At 37.8% G+C, this 17,605-nt stretch overlaps 1 protein-coding gene across 1 annotated transcript in view; it reads left to right on the top strand.

Annotated features, from left to right (window-relative positions):
- The window catches only part of TTC27 (tetratricopeptide repeat domain 27), a 146,187-nt gene extending 129,686 nt beyond the window's left edge, over positions 1-16,501 (top strand). Inside the window, exons 17-20 of the mRNA XM_069494121.1 lie at positions 7,179-7,376; positions 8,640-8,751; positions 13,239-13,339; positions 16,266-16,501. Coding sequence (XP_069350222.1) covers positions 7,179-7,376; positions 8,640-8,751; positions 13,239-13,339; positions 16,266-16,388 — 534 coding nt within the window. The 3' untranslated portion in view covers positions 16,389-16,501. The remainder of the gene's footprint in view (positions 1-7,178; positions 7,377-8,639; positions 8,752-13,238; positions 13,340-16,265) is intronic.
- Positions 16,502-17,605: the final 1,104 nt, after the last annotated feature.

Below are 17,605 nucleotides of genomic sequence, written 5' to 3'. Positions count from 1 at the left end.
CACAATTCCACACTTCTTACCTCACCGGCTGATGCTTCCTAAGAATCTCCTCTGCAGACTCATCCACATCTTTCCTTCTCAGTGAGAGTGACCCCAGGCTCAGTCCTCACACTTTTTTTCTTCCCCACATACACTGCTGCCCAAGGGATCGCATTCATTCCCTTGGTTTTCTCTCTTCTCTTCCTGAAAATAGATATTATGAAAACAAGTTAAAAGTTTTCCTGCACATGACTTTTTTAACTCATTTTCACATAGGCTGTTCGATTTGTTTACTTTATTGTGGTTGCACTTTTCAAATGTCTTAACATTTTCTCTGCTGGTTCATACTGCCTTGGGGATATTGGCTATTTGATAATGTGTGCTTTGTGGGAGAGGCTAAAGCCTAAGCCCTAATTTGTAGCCTTGCTGGTGAATTTGGGCCATAGAAGGAAATCACCCATTGGATATACTTTGCCACTGCCACCTCTCACACCTCCAAGTGGTCTGGCTCCTCGGGAGCCCTCCTTGCCTCCGCCAGACGCTGCTCTTTTTCCAGTGCTCATCTTCCTGAGGAGTCATCGAACCTCAGCATGGGGAGGGCAGGGGAGGAGGGACTCTCAGGGGCAGGCAGGCTGCCTGAGCCTGTGCTGTCTGCTCCCCACCCTAGCCATGCCCTCTGCTCCGACGTGCCCGCGTAGTCCCTGGCTGGCACGGAGCTGGCACTGCTGTGTCTCAGTCTCTCCATGCTGATGGCAAGTAACATGCAGAGTAGTATGTGGAAGAAAAAAGCCTGCAATCAAAATGCTTTTCTCAACCCTTGGCACCTAGCACTTTTCCACCCTGGGCTGCTATCCACCATTCTGGGACCCAGCCAGCTTCTGTCTCCCCAGGGCCTCCCATGTGTTTGCTGTTACTTTCTCAGATCCATCGACTCCCTCTTTTTTCCAACCAAAGTACGAGGTTGGGGTGCAGAAGAAGGAGCTAGCAGCCTGTGCTAGTTCACAATGAAAATTAACAATATAACTATTTTCACATTAGGGAAAGAATGAATTCAGTACAAATTAAGAAAAAAATTCGATTTTGTTAAAAAGGAAATATATTTAGTCCATAAATATTTGGAAATGTTCAAGGAAAGGGAAAAGTTGAACTTCACTAATAATAAAAGAAACATAGTTCAGATTAATAGCTACATATACCTTTTATAGAACAAAATTTCAAAGATTTTTTAAAAAATAACTAGTACTGGTAATATGCAATAAAATGACATTTTCATATACAGACTGGTAATTGGCATCTAATTAGACTTAATCCTTTTAGAGAGTACCTGTCTTACTTCTAGAGTCTTAAAATGTTTATTCTTTGACTCTATAATTCAGTTCTTGGGCTTCTAACCTAAGGAAAGCTTCATTATGAAAAAAATCTTTAGGCACAAAGATATGCACTGACATGTTATTTATACTATTGCTGATAACAGTGCCAGCACATGGAAACAGCCTAACCATCTACCTGCAGGGAAATTGTTAAATAGACTGTGGGCTGTCAACCCAGTGGAATATTTTGAGTCTATTAAAATGATAGATTTAAATAGTATGTGAAAAACATGAAAAAAATCTATAAAATAATGTTAAAAGTGAGATAAAACAGTTTGGCCAGGCGCAGTGGCTTATGTGTGTATTCCTAGCACTTTGGGAGGCCAAGGCGGGAGGATCACTTGAGACCAGGAGTTTAAGACCAGCCTGGGCAACATGGCAAGACCCCATCTCTACAAAAAAAAAAAAATAATAAAATTAGCTGGGCATGGTGGGGCACACCTGTAGTCCCAGCCATTAGGGAGGCTAAAACAGAACAATCTCCCGAGCCCAAGAGTTTGAGACTGCAGTGAGCTGTGACGACGCCTCTGCTCTCTAGCCCAGGCAACAGAGCAAGACCTTGCCTCAAAAAACAAAACAGTTTATATAATATTATATTATAAAACTTACACATAGTAAAAAGATTAGAAATTTACTCTAATGTTCGTAGTGCTTGTGTTTGGCTGAGGGACCAGTGGAAATTTTCTTTTCTTTTTTTATTTTCTATTAGCTCTGTCTTGGGGAGATTTTAATTTAAAAAATAAATTTTGAAAACAAAAACCTGTATGCTTTTGGTTGGTTCAAGATTTAGTGGAGAAATAATAATGGAATGATAAAAGTTACTAGCATACATTTCATAAAAGAGAAATCTTTACAATGTGAAATAATAGAAAGGAAGAAATAACAGAGGAGTAGACATTTGTAAATGAATATAGCAAATGCCTTGGAGTAGATCCAGGACTCAGACTGTGAGTTCAAATTCAAGTCTACATTCCCTAGGTGTGACTTTGGAGAAGTTACTCAACTCTGTTCTCTAGTTTGTTCATCTGCAGAGTACACATAACAGCACCTTCCTCACAGGATTGTCGGGTGGATTAAGTGTGCCCCTAGAGTGCCTGGCACATAGGAAGGACTATACATACACTAAGTTATTGTTATCACATTGTTATCACATTGTTATCATCTTATCATCCTCATCAAAGCTCTTACGTGCATACTGACTCTTTGATATAACAGCTCTGTGATACAGTAGACAGAAGACCATTTCTTATTACTGCTATTAACCAACTTCCTGGCCACTCCCCCATATTCATGGAGTACTTCAGCAACTGGCTCTCTGTATATCCCCTCCACTCTTGATCTAGCTCTTCTCGAATGCTTGGTGTTTGGATAGATGATACATCCAGCACTTTGGACTTAAAGTTCTTTGCCTTTGTCTTCATTTCATATGAGCAGCCATCTCTGTGGCCATCTCCTGTCCTGTTTCCCAAAGAATTGTTCCACCTCTAAAATCTTAACCTACAATATTCTACTCTTCAGCCACTTATTATATATGTTATTTATAGTTTTGAGTTGTTACTGATGGGTTAAATAACCATAACAATTTATCCATCACAGTGGATAAAAACATTTACCTGTTTTAACCTTTTTTTCACTTTTGATGAGGCAAAGAAGTGTAGTGTTGATAAACTTGTAGACTGCTAAAGGGGAAATTATATTCCCTGGTGATTCATTTAATTAAAGAAATACTATTATAACACTCTTTGCTCTTTTTAATTTACAAATGTCTATTCTCTAAAGAAAAGTTAAATGTAAAAGTTATTGCTCTTTTAGTCAATCTGGATAACTAGAATGTGATTTTTCTGACTTACTAGTTAGTAGAAATGGTGGAAATTATGATATTAGTTAATAGGTTATAAAGTTACTTTAATAGTTTTTTAAAATAATTGTTATCAGTCTAAAACCACTTTTTAAGATTGCATATTAGCTTCATTTGTTAATATAGTCAAATAACTATTTTTTTCTTTCATAGGGTTTTCTTAATGCAGGGAATAATTTTTTAATTAACTTTTTATTATAATATAGTATACACACAGAAAAGTACATAGATCATACACATGAATTTTCATGAAGAGAACACACCTGTGTAACCAGCACCAGAGCATGAATCGGAACATTACCAGTGCTCCCTCAAACCCTCCTCCTCCCTCTTTTAGTCCTACCACCCACACACACCCCACGGGTAACCACCATTTTGGGACATTAAAGTCTAGTAAGTGTATATTCAGTTGTGCCATCATTTTTTGTTTCATCTTTACCAAACACATCTTTGAATGTGTTTATGTTTGCCTTTTTTCTTTTTTCTTTGTTTCTGTAAGTTAGGTAGCTTTTTTCTATTTTTAAATTAAATTTTTATTTTATTAAAATAACATAGACATGTAGTTTTACAAGTTAAATAGTAGTAAAAGGCTTATTACAAAATATATTAAGAACAAATTCCAGTTTCCCAGGGGAAGACATAGCCCTTCCTACTCTTCAAGATCCTTCTTCCCAAAAGGGAGAAACCCTTTAGTATTTCTTCTGCTATTTGCACATTTCTGTATTTCATATTAATAATTATGTAGTACTGCTGTTTTTTATTATCCAGAATTGGGCCTTATCTGTTGACTTCCTGTCATAGTAAATGAGAACTTAACTCTCTTATACCAGCACTAACACTACATCCCTTTCTTACCTTCCCAGTATACTTACATTAAAAATTGTGGTTAAGGGCCGGGCGCGGTGGCTCACGCCTGTAATCCTAGCACTCTGGGAGGCCGAGGCGGGTGGATTGCTCAAGGTCAGGAGTTCGAGACCAGCCTGAGCGAGACCCCGTCTCTACTAAAAATAGAAAGACATTATATGGACACCTAAAAATCTATATAGAAAAAATTAGCCGGGCATAGTGGCGCATGCCTGTAGTCCCAGCTACTCGGGAGGCTGAGGCAGTAGGATCGCTTAAGCCCAGGAGTTTGAGGTTGCTGTGAGCTAAGCTGACGCCACGGCACTCACTCTAGCCTGGGCAACAAAGTGAGACTCTGTCTCAACAAAAAAAAAAAAAAAAAAAAAAAAAAATTGTGGTTAAGTGAATATTCTCTATTAACATGATATGCCTATGCAAATGGTATTCAGAATGGGTATTATAGGACACAGTGATGATGGGTTTTGTATTGTTTTGCTCTTTGTTTTTTCCATGAAGTTAATGATTGTCATGGTTTTCATGTTTTTCTCTTTCTTTGTAAACCTCGCATCTAAAATCATGATCTCTCCTGCCCTCCTTGTTCTGGCTTTGGTTTTGGATGCAGTCACTAACCCTTCTGATTGCCAAATCCAGTGGAATCTTCCAGTCCTGATCTTTTGCAGATATACTTTCCTTGTAACTTTCTCTTTCCTTGGTTTTCATGCCATCTCTTTCTCCTACCTTTCTGGCCACCTCTTTTTAGTCTCATTAGTGGGTTCTACTCAGTTGCCCTCTTCTTAAATGTTGTGTTCGTTAAGATTCTATCCTCAGCTTTATTCTTGCCTAAAATAGTCTCTTTAGGCAATATCTGCCATGGCCATGAATAACTCGCATTATCCATTCTTCTAATGTAGAACTCATAGCTCCAGACTCAACTGGCAATTGAACATGCAGGGGGAGTATGAAACAAATTGGTTATTGCCTCCCCCACCCCACTCTTTTCTTGTGGTATCTGCATATGAATCAGGTAGAGGCCTTCAGTATCTGCTCTACCTACAGTTCCCTTCCCTTCTCACATATCCCCCCCACCCCGACACACACACACACACACACACACACACACACAAGGCACACACACTTCAACAAATTTTTCCCTTTCAAATGCCAGCCCTACAACTATTTTTATCTTTAATTTATTTCCCCATTGTCTCTTCAGTAGGCTAAAGTGAGGGGCGGGATTTTGGGCCCACTGTGAGATCCCAGAAGAAGTATAGTAGTACTCATTTAGTATGTTTCATTTGTTCATGTTATTAACTATTTTAGTAAATCATCCCTTTCAAAATATGTTAATCCTTGAAATGCTCAGAGAATAATCACTTAAAACACATAGTGCACATTCATACTGTTTCTTCTGCATTGTTACTTTCAGATTTAAAACCACCAGTGGGATTGTAATTTGAATTTTGTTAACTTTCAGATGTAAAACTACATGTGTGGGATTATAATGTGAATTTACCAGCAGAGATTATGTACTTTTTCCAAACAAGAAAGGAAAAGCACAATTGAATGTTCTCCTGTCCACTTTTATCACTGTATATAATTAGGACCATGAGTCTGAGCTCACATTCCTGAAAGCATTCACATTCCAGAAGAGCCTCAAAGCCTCAGCCACATCTCATGCATGGATCAGAATGTTCCGTGAAGGAGACAGAGCAAGGTGGCACACTGGTTGCATTTCTCTTAGCTACACTTTGTAAGAGGTATATGCATTCAGTCTTTCTTTCAGGCACAAGTATTTACTGAGTCAGTGCTGTGTGCCAGGCACTATATTAAACACTATATACAAGATGATGAAATGTGGTCTTCTCTCTAAAGTTCATGGTAAAAATAAAGATGTGAGCGCCTGTCTCTTGGAACCTTGCTCCTCAAAGTGTGTTCTGCAGACCATGAACATTAGCATCACCTGGGAGTTCGTTAGAAATGCAGAATCTTGGTCCAAGGTGGATCAGCATTTCTGTCCAGGATTCTACATTTCTAATAGGCTTCCAGGTGATACCAGTGCTGTTGGTCCACAGACCACACGACCAGCAAGGTCCTAGAGTACTCTACTCAGGCTGGTTCTTTTGCTGTCCCCCGACCAAAGGAGTAGAAGATTGAGTGTGCACTTTCTATGCTTCCAGTGAGCTGCCTTGAGATGCACACCCTAATGTAGCTATGACAGATGTGCCTTGTTATATTATAACCTGCTGTGGGGCTCAGTTTAAACCATCTATCAGCATTCAAAGCATCTGGGACAGAATATGCAAAGACTAACTGATAGCAAGATAGCCAAGAAGTTGCTAAGTGGTGAGCAGACCTGAAGTAGTTAGAAAGAGAAGAGATACCTGTAGGTACCTCACATGTCTAATGCCAACACATTAGCAGTTTATCATTCAGTGATTAGGAGGGGCCAGGACCTCTTTAAACAGAGTTAGGATGTTATTAGAGCAATCCAGATGGAAGTTAATGAGGCCAAAACTAAGATAGGAGAAACTGTATTTAGGACTCTTAAGGAATGTTGAATCAAATCAGTTAGATGTGGCAGAAATGGGAGGGAAGAGAATCTAGGTAGGTGCTCTGGGAAACTGTGTAGATAGGCTCACAGGAGGAAGAGGGATTTGAGATCTGTGTTTCACTCTTGGATAGATGGGGTGCAGGACGTTGATGGGACCTGCCCTGTAGGTGTTGAGGTGCCGTTCTGGAGCTCCGGAGAGGAGTCTGGCTACAGCTGCACAGACACCAGCAGAGCCAACTCTGTGATACATTTGAAGGTATAGTTGTGGATCTGGTGGATCTTTCAGAGAGAATGCTCCAAGTGGTAAGAGATAAGCACCGAGTATGGGGCCATGTGGAGGAAGAGCCCTTGCAGGCTTGAGAAGGGACGTCCAGCCAGGTAGTCAGCATGAGATTCTAGAGAGTGTTCAGAGTGGCTTGACTTTTGTGTTATTCTTTAAAAGTGTAAGGGTGATATTCTAACAGGTTTCAGAAGGTTTTTCATTGTCATCGCCATTGATGATACTCAGGGTAGCTCTTTGTTTTTTGTTATTGTTTGGTGGTTTCTACCTTACCAGTTTGTTCTGTGCATTTTTAAGGTCCTTACAATTCTGGTCAGGGCAGTGATTGATGGGATGACTGATAGAAGTGGAGATGTCGCAACCAGCCTCAAAGGAAAGCTGCAGGAGTTACTTGGCAGAGTAACTTCAAGAGTGACAAATGATGGAGAAATCTGGAGGCTGTATGCCCAAGTATATGGAAATGGGCAGAGTGAAAGGGCTGAAGAAAATGAAAAGGTAAGTCCTTCAATCCTCCTGGGCCCTGGGCGTTTGTTCAAGCAAGTGTGTAGTAGATCTTCTTTTTTGGTGGGTGGAGGAAGAGTCTAATAAATCTGAAAGATAAGATTAGTACCCCCAAGTTCAGCTTTGATTCATACAAAATCTTTAACATAAGCACTTTGAATTGTGAGCAAGTTAAGACTTGTAGCATTCATCTTTTTACTTGCCATGAATTTTTCTTATACCGTTGTTCTCTGTTTCCTGCAAAAGAGTCTCTTGGACTTGCTACCCCTACTGGATCTGCAGCAAACAGCTGGCTCTTTTGATTGCTCTGTCCCTCTTTCTGCCAGCTCATTGCTAAAGACTAAGGTAGATTGGGCAGAGTGTTTAGATCTGAGATGGGGAAAACAAAAGGGAAAAAGAAAAAGGAACTACATGAGGATATGGAAGAAGAACTTTTAAAGTCTAAACATATAATGCTTTACAAGGTTGCCCTGCCCGTTCTCACAAGTACAGTAGAACGCCAGTTACACTCACATTGTGCCTTTAGCTTCTTATCTTAGAACTTAAAGGAGCCCCCAGAGTTTCCAAGGTTGGAATAATGGTTTTGTGTTTCTTTTCAAAACATCCACAACAAATCAAATGTACTCCCTGTGTGGGTTTGGAATTAGCCACGGTGCAGCTAATCTGTGTGCTTCTCAGCTGTTCTCTCCTCCCTCCGCCCGCACAGCTGGCTTCCACCATTGCCTCGTCAGCCCAGAGAACACATCACCTGCATGCACGCACGCACTCCTCCTCTCTGTCTTTCTTCTTGAATTATGTATGCTCTTGACTATATGCAATTAAGGGTACCCAGAATTCTCTCATCTGACTTCTCAAGGATTTGAAAGAGAGTGCTTTAAACTTCTGTGAAATTACACACCTACCAGCAATTCCATAGTTTTAACCAAGTTCATGCCTTATTCTCTAGATGGTTTTCTTAAGCTGATGGCTACAAATGTTGAGGAAATCTGTACACTTCTTAGAGATCTACAGACCTGGGATGTACAGTTTTCTGGCTATAGAGAAGTGTCTCTATCCAGATACATCCATTTGATTTCTTGTAATTGCCTGTTGCTATTGGGTGTGCATCTCTTCTTTAATGACAATAATAGAGACTGTGCTGTCCAACACAGATGCTGGGTTTTCAAGTTGGAATTAGTTCCATATGACTTCCAAGAAACAGAATTTGAAATGTAATTTCTACTTGTTATTCTAATGTTGTTCTTTCTCTTTACTCAGGCATTCCAGTGTCTCTCGAAGGCATACAAGTGTGACACACAGTCCAGTTGTTGGGAGAAAGACATTACATCATTTAAGGAGATTATTCAAAGAGCCTTAGGACTTGCACATGGTATTTGATGTAACATTTGATATCCATAGAATATTTTAATGTATTTTTTTACTGATAAAAAAGAGTGTTAGTCAAAAGTAAAGTTCCATTATAATTAATATCAGATTATTTCATTGTATTGAAATTGTTGTATTTAATTCAGCAAACATTTATAGACTGACCACTCTATAGTAGGCACTTTGGAATAATAAGAAGAAACAGGATAGAGGCTTAAGTACTGTTTGAGTAAGTGACAGGAATTAGAAACCTTTTTACAGATGTGAAATACCTTCACAATTGCATACAACCTTCACTCCATACAGAGTCAGTTTGTGTTGACTATGTAGTACTAAGGAAATCTGTTTGTTAATTCTTCCTTAACTCATATTCTTCCTTTATAAATAAAGATATTCATAAAAATGCGTAGATCGCCAGAGTACATAGCAATATACAAAGAACGACAGCATGTACAAAAGAAATATAAAATATAATCTAATATTTATCTTTGGGAAACTTAGAGGGCATTATTTGGGGGTAGGGGGAACCTTACATAAAAAATTGTTTTACCCGTTGAGTAAATATAATCCAGATAAAGACTGCTTTTAATTACTTGCATTAATGAAAAATATACCAGTTAAATTTATAAAAGTAATGCATTTTTATATTTATATTTGAATATGGGTATGTGATGCCCATATTCAAATAAAAATATATTTTATATTTAAGTTCCAATAAAATAATGAGGCCCCAATGGTAAGAACTGAATCACAAGGACTGTGACCCTATCCCAAAGTCCTCCTACTTCCCTGCCTAACCTTTTCCTGCCACTAATAGTTTCAGTAAATAGGAGCCAACCAGGAAGAGTGAAAAGGGCAGAGCTTTGGGCTCAGCGAGACCTAAGCTCCAGGACCAACTCTATCACATGCTTGCTGGCTGACTTTGGGTAATCACTTAACTTCTCTGAGCCTTAGTTTCCTCATCAGTGAAATGAGGCTAATACCTACCTATGGTTGTTATGAAGATTAAATGAAAACATTTAAACACTTGGCAGTATTTTACATATGTTAATTTGTAACATAATGTTAATATCTTACCCTGTCACCTCCACCCTGTCCCTTTCAAAGCAGAGGAGCTGGGGGCTATATAATAAAGGACTCAAAACTAAAAGAGAAAAATGAAGAACAAGGATAAAGTTTAACTTGCCTCTAAAGAAGTCACAAAACATTCAAACAATTTAGAAATTGGCTTGGTAGTTAATAATTCTACTTAGGACCTTTGATGTCTTTGACCAAAAGTATGTAAATATCGAATTTCCTGGGCCACCTAGCCCTTGGCAGATAAGGTAGAAGTGCTCAACTCTGTACAGCTGAAATTCAGTGTGGAACAGTTTGAGATAATTGCTAATAGATCAGTGGAAGGATGTCTTAGGGGTGGCTACAATTCACATGGCTTATGCTGACCTCATGGTGGGTGGGCTCAGATGGGGTCCAATCCTTATGCCTTTGGCCTTTGTGGATATAGTATTATGCTGGGGAAACCCACACTAAGGTGTATTATGTACATAATTAGCAGAGTGGGATTTACTTTGAAGAATTTATCTTATCTACTTTAACTTGCCAACTCTAAACATTTCTGTGAACCACTGGCTCTACAACAGTCAAAACCATAATGTTTCTGTAATCACCAAGTGATGGTATTAAACCTGTCAAATATAAATATGTAGGTTAAAGAAATACTCTAGGAAAAATCTTTATTTTGCATCTTAAAGTTGGTTTTAAATTATTATTGGCACCTGGGCAATGCTTGGAGAAAAACAAGTGTCTATTCTTTTAAGTTCTCCTTTGACTTTAATGAATTACGTGTTGGTGCTCCTACAACATTGTAAGCATATTTGAATGGATGCCCAGCTTTAGTTTCTTTTTTTTTTTTTAATTTCAAAATATTCCAGGGGTACAAACGTTTTGGTTACATGAGTTACTTTTGTACAGTTTGAGTCAAAGTTATAAATGTGTCCATCACACAGATAGTGTGGATTGTACCAGTTAGGTGTAAATTTACCCATACCCTCCTCTCCCCTCCCACATGCTTGATTTCCATTGAATTTTACTACCATATGTACACATGAGTGTGATCATTTAGTTCCAATTTAATAGTGAGTACATGTGGTGTTTGTTTTTCCATTCTTGTGATACTTAGGAGGATGGTCTCTAAGATATTTTAGATTTATAAAAATAAATCTTAATCTTTTCTTTGTTGCTTTTGTACACCAGTGCTCAAGCAAAGAATGAGCTGGGATTTCTCCGTTATTCTAATCTCTTTTTTGTCTTTCTCCCCAGCACTGTTCCTCCACCCCACCCAATTCTGAAAAGGAAATGCAGTCATGTACTGCGTAACATTTTGGTTGACAATGGACCACATATATGACAGTGGTCCCATGAGATTATAATACCATATTTTTACTGTACCTTTTCTATGTTTAGATATGTCCAGATGCACAAAACCCACTATGTGTTACTTACCAAATTGTGTCACAGTTGCTTACAGTATTCAGTACAGTAACATGCTGTACAGGTTTGTATCCTAGGAGCAGTAGGCTATACTATATAGCCTGGGTGTGCCGTAGGTTGTGTACAGCCTGTGATGTTCGCACAATAAGGAAATCTCCTAACAACCTGTTTCTCAGAACATATTCCCATCATCAAGCAACTCATGACTGTGTAACATTTTGTTAAATCTCCACATGGTTTACTCCTTGAGTTGGTATTGTTTAGAGTAGCCAGGTACTTCAGAAAGCTTGATAAGATACTGCAATCTCGAGGTAGTGTTTGAGACCTCGTAACAATGTTGTCATTGTGTGCCCATTTGTATTGTCTGGAGGGTATTCATTTACAGTTTCTGCTATATTATTTTCTTAGAAAAGGTAGGCTGAAGTGCTTTTTGTTCTTTGCCATCCAGGAACTTTTAAAATAATATTTATGCACTGAAACTATAGTCAGCATGGAGGAGGCACTGCTACTGCTCTCTTGGATTTTCTGATGATTTGAAACAGCAGGTTATTTCTCTCTCTCTCTCTCTCTCTCCCCCCCCCACCTCCCCTTCACCCCCCTTTTCTCCTTCTCTGTCTGTATCTCAGTATGTAATGCCTTTTGGAAGTGGGATTAAGGAGGGAAGCTAATAGAGTATGTGTTTGTCTTTTTGCTCTATTTCTGTTTTTCTCAGATTGAAAATAAAAGATTAAAGAAAGAACCACAGCTGTTTCTGATATAAGCTGCTAGGTATTAAACAGCTCAAATACCTCTGCCATGATAGTTACAACCTTCTTCTATTATGCTAGGAGAAACAGACATCATAATCCTTGCTATCTGTGCTTTTTGAAAATGGGATTAAAATTGCTAATTACCATGCATCCTTTCAACTCTTAGCTGAAAAATATCAAAGTCTAATTATTATTCTGAAATAGGAATGCCAAACCTAATTCTTGCGGGCCATGGAAGATATTATTTAATAATTAATGACAGAACTGTATTTTGCCAGGTACAAGCAGCCTCTACCAATTGATTAGAGTTTCCATGCAAAAAGAAATATCTTTTTCATTCCTGGTTTACAATCTAGGGTATGAAGAGACTTTAATCCTTGCACTGTTTAGTGTAGTTTTAAAATAGGATCTGGTTATTGGTCTGTTTTAATTTAGTAAGCATAATTTAGGAGGACAAAACCAAGAACAAATCAATGGAGAAATACTGGTCATTATATTGGTAGAAAGTTCTTCACTTGTTCTTATAAAGCATTAATAGTTGGGCCTTCTGCCAGGAAGGAGTATGCCTTCTTCATAATTTCAAGTTTTAGGAAAACGAGTTCCCCAGAATGCTAGAGGCAGTAGTGGATGAGTGACTTCACTCTCCCATTCCCTGCTGATGCCAGGCGTTGCTCAGGAACTCAAGAGCCTCATTGTGGTCACATTCCCTAAAGGAAGACATGTGGACTGTTGGTATCTGTTCTTCCAGAATGATGCTGTAAGGGCTGAATCTGAAAAATGCAGTAAGAATTGTGCTGTATATGTATGGCATGTCACTTCCTTGGGCTAGTGTCATCAGCAATTGTGAGGTCCCAGTAGGGACTTTGTATCCTAGAAAATGCCACACTAAGACGTGCTGCATCTGCTTTTTTTCTCTGTGGGTACCTTGTTTTCAACAACATTTTGTCTCCCTGCCTAACTTCGTTAGTCTGTGCACATGTGTGCAGGTGCTTATGGTCTCTTCCCAGTGATCTGTAACTCACCAAAAATCACCTGTTTTCCTCAAAATTCCTCTTAGCAGTCAATTATCTTTCCTAAAGGATAAAGGGAAGAGAGGTGCGCATAGTTATCCTTTTTCAAAAATAAAAACTTTCCAGGTAAAAATATTTCTGAAGTTTGTTACTATAAAATTCTAATTAAATAATTGACTTTTATAGCTATAAATTATCATTACCAGTTTTTAATGGATGTTTCCCCCATGTTTATCTTCCAGTGGCTATAAAATGCAGTAAAAACAAACCCAGTCCCCAAGAAGCTGTTCAAGTGCTTTCTTCAGTTCGACTCAATTTACGGGGCTTATTATCTAAAGCTAAGGTGAGAATGACATGTGAATTAATTAGAATTGTCATAGAGAAAAAAGTCATTAGTATCAGCTTATTGCTCCTATATCTTTTATATCAGGGATAATTTTAGGCACATGTTATATTTTAGATGACAGCCCCCAGATGGTTGGTTGTGAGGGTGAGGATATTATTGGCCCAATGGCTAGGCCACCCTAAACATGGGTAACTTAGGAGTCTTTGAAATTAATGTTCACAATCCAGTCCTTAATGCTTTCTTTAAATTAAATTAAAACAATGCTCTTCTCATTTTCCCCAAAGTGTGGCATATATGCCACTGGTGGCACTTGGGTAAACTTTTGATTTTCATATATGTTTATTTCAATACATATTGCAAAAAAGTAGAACTAGCACATTAATCCTATAATTTTATGAATGTTATCACTTGTTTTTCATTTACAGTAGTGAAGTAATGTTTCCTCTAAAAAAGACTTATTTAAGTAAAAAAAAAAAATGTTTTTTATTTAGATAAAAATATTAAGTAAGTGGTATAGGGGTTTGACCAAAAATTGTTAAGGTAGATGGGCGACTCAAGATTGACAACTGACACATACCCCATTAGTTCACAAATACCAACTTGTAGATCAGTGCTGGGATGGGGATGCCCAAGAATCACGTGGGGAGCTTTTTCCTGAAGACTGGATTCTTGGGTTCTATCTGCGACAGAGGTGGATTCAGGTCTGGGATGGAGCCCAAGAGATCTGTTAAATTTCCTCAGTAATTTTAATATGCAGCTAGATTTGGATTATATTACACCTCTGGAAGCAAAATTTAAACGCATATAACTTCTAGCATAATTTAGTACTTCCTTCTCTAATCTTTACTTGGTTTTACTATTTAATCTTGGGTTGCAGACTAATTTTGACTCACTTCTATTAATAAGAACAAGTCTCAAACACATGGAGGCCACTTCTGGACACCTTTTTACTCTGGTATAATGCCTTGATCTTTTCAAGTCACTAATAATGAGGCATCATTTTTGCCTCTTTAGATAATTAACTTACTTTACTATCCCTATTTATCTGCACGCTACACAGGAGAACTGTATTTTCTCCCAGGTTGACTGCACAACTTCAGAATTATGTGTTTCTCAGAAATCTGCAAGAGCTTTCTCAAAGTCAGAGCAGGCTTTTTCTGTGATTTTCTTTCCCAAACTGGGAGCTAAGTTTCCTGCTTTTGATTAGATCATTAACCCATCCATAATTGTGTATTTCTTCAGGAATTTCTCCTCCAGCTCCCTTATCTCTGTGCAAAGCTTTTTCTTATAAGTTATTACCTTTACATAAATCTCTACTTACATGCCTTAAATAGTATTGTCTGTGCAGGTACTGGGCATCCTTCTGTATTGTGGTAGATGCCCAAATATTGAGAATGAAGCCTCAGATCATCGTCTGTGTTTAGATTTTGTTTTCATTAGATCCCAACTGGATCATTCAAAAATGGGAAAAATTGCCTCCCAACACTTCCTTTGAAGCACTTTTTCATATACACTATTTGGAAGCCTCTAGTTTTGTAGTAGATCGTTTGCCTTTTCTATCTTTTTTAATGAATTGGGTTTGCTAAACTGAATTGCATTCCCCCCAAAAAGTCTCTTTGTTAGAAAGCTTTAAAAAGTGAAAATGAATTAAGATAACTGTGTTAAGTAGCTTGCAGTAGGCATGGTTTGCACAAATCTCTGGTCTTGCTAGGCCGGGGACTTCATGGAAATAAGTTCCTAGAACCTAGAGATTTACCTAAGAAATCATCCAGTCCGTGCTCTCCCAGGACAGAGTGACTCCTTTGCCTTTACCACCCTGTCCTTTGCTGCTAAGAGTGGCATGAGGGGGCTGTTCATGAGAGGGCCAGAGAGCCTGGAGACAGAACACATTTTACGACTTATACTCTTTGGGACACTAAGCAAGTTATTCATTCTTTATAAACCTCAGTTTCTCTGTGCTTCTTCCTTACCTCATAGGAAAGTGATACAGATTCATTAGGGTTTGTAGGCACTGTAATTCTTAGTTTTAGAAAAGAAAACACACACACACACACACACACACGCACGCGCACATACTGTATGAAGCCAGGTTATTTTCCTGAAAGGTGTTATCTCTACTGATCATGTTGCAGCAATTCTTATGTCATTCTGTTAGGAAATACTGTACAGATCATCTAGTCAAACCTGATGAAAAAGATATGTCAAACTAAGTAAATTATATTTCTGATTAAAATACATACACATGGTCACATGTATGTACACACACACACAAAATGTAGTCATAAAATCCTGAAACTGATTTTCTTGGGTGCCTATATTGGCTCAGCAGGCAGTTCCTGGAGAGGCATTTCAAAATCTTTTCAGTTTTGGTAGCATTATTGAATTATGTTGCAATAAACCTCCCAAGGCAATTCCTTTTCCAAGGAGAGAGCACATTTATTTTTATTTTATTTTGCTGGGCATTTTTGCTTTTGCCAAATCTTGATCATCTTTGTGGTCTTTGAGGCATAAACCAAAATTAATTTTCAAATAAGTAGCATGGAGAGTATGATTTATATGAATCAAATATAAAATGTATTTGTTTTGCTTGCGTACACAATAGATAAATTGGTTTGGTTTGGTTGAATAATGTCTGTTCATTGAAAAACCACCCTCTATCATTGAAATGAATAACCAATGATTAGGCAACTGCTCTGAAGAGCAGAGCTCATTTGAATTTATAAGTTCAGGCATGTTGTTTTGATTCATTGTTCAATTATTGCAGCTAGTACATTTCCAGGATGATGAACAGAAAAAATGTTACCATTGCAATTATAATTTTATGATACTATTGTACAAAGGGCATTTTAATTCTATACTCTGTATCTATTTTATTTTAAAGAAATTTTCATTGTTTTGATCGTTCTGCTTTTTTATGTTTCAGCAACTTTTTACAGATGTGGCCAGTGGAGAAATTTCCCGGGAGTTAGCTGATGAAATAGCAGCTATGGACACCTTAGTAATAGAGCTCCAAGACCTAAGCAACCAATTTCGAAATCAGTATTGACCATGCTGGGAGCAGTTTCTGGAAGAGGTGCTTTCACCTTCTGGTGAAAGGATATACCTGTATATCTGAAATACAAGATACTGATTTTTAAAATAAATTTCTGTTTTATGGCTAACATTCTTGTTTTTGTGATATTTCTAAATGTTTTTGTGCTTTCTGAAGTACATTAAATAAATTTCTTTAGGCCTAGTTACAGTTGAATTCAGTATTTTCATTCTTGAGATATTTTGGCACAAAGAGCAAATACATTACTTTTCTTTTTAGCATAGGGTTTATTCTCTATCAGCCTCTTATGGATTGGATCATTCTTTGGAAAAACCTTAGTCTAAACAGAAAAAAACAATCACATACTACAAGTTTGTGGAATCATTAGATTGGCTTTTTTTATTGTTCAAAGTGATAAAAGAGGGGAATTGGTGATGGAAATGTTTATGCTTCTGAGATTTTGTGTTTATGCCAGAAAGATCAACCTTGCTTATATTGGCAATGTGAGCATGGTTTAACTTCTAAGTCAAGGAAATGTAAGAAGAAAAAGTGGCATAACCCAAATTTTGACTCAGCTGTTAACCACTGGTAACCAGGTTGTTACTGCCAGCCCCAAAGATGGTTGTTTAATTAGGTTATTGTGGGTGAAGACAGCTATAAATGGTGCCATATTACAGAAATGCCAAAGTAAAATGCTTTCTTAGTCTATGGGAAAAAAATATTGAAGGCAGCAGCTGAGCTTAATAATCTTAGTACAAAAGTCACAGTAAGGAATTCTAAATCCTGGCTTGGGTTGCTGAATTTTAGGTCCCATGCATAAATCACTTGACCCTTGTTTTTTTCCATGTTCTTATTTATAAGATGTGAATAATTTCTACTCCTAGCTTCTTTGTGAGTTTCCACTGCTTCTGGAAATTTAAAAATTCATAATCCATAAATATAAAGTATCCTTGAACATTAAAAAACAGTCTTTAAAAAATTGTTTCATTAATGAATTTTGGTTATGAATGCTTACCAGTGCTGATGCTCTCTTTGCTTAACCATCTGCTCCTCTTTTCTATTATCAAACTAGCCTAAAAAAATGTTGATATGCCCCCAAAGCAGTTTCTCTTACAGAAGAGACAATACCTGTGAGAAGGATCGATAAAATGAGGTGGTAACATGAGTTAACATTAAGGATCCATTTGAATCTTTTATGGAAGCCATTGAGGAATAGGTAGGTAAACGGATGG

The sequence above is a fragment of the Eulemur rufifrons genome, chromosome 19 (genome assembly GCF_041146395.1).
Source record: "Eulemur rufifrons isolate Redbay chromosome 19, OSU_ERuf_1, whole genome shotgun sequence".
Classification (NCBI taxonomy): Eukaryota; Metazoa; Chordata; class Mammalia; order Primates; family Lemuridae; genus Eulemur; species Eulemur rufifrons.
Note: the sequence above shows the minus strand (reverse complement) of the source record. Positions and strands in the feature narration are given on the sequence as shown.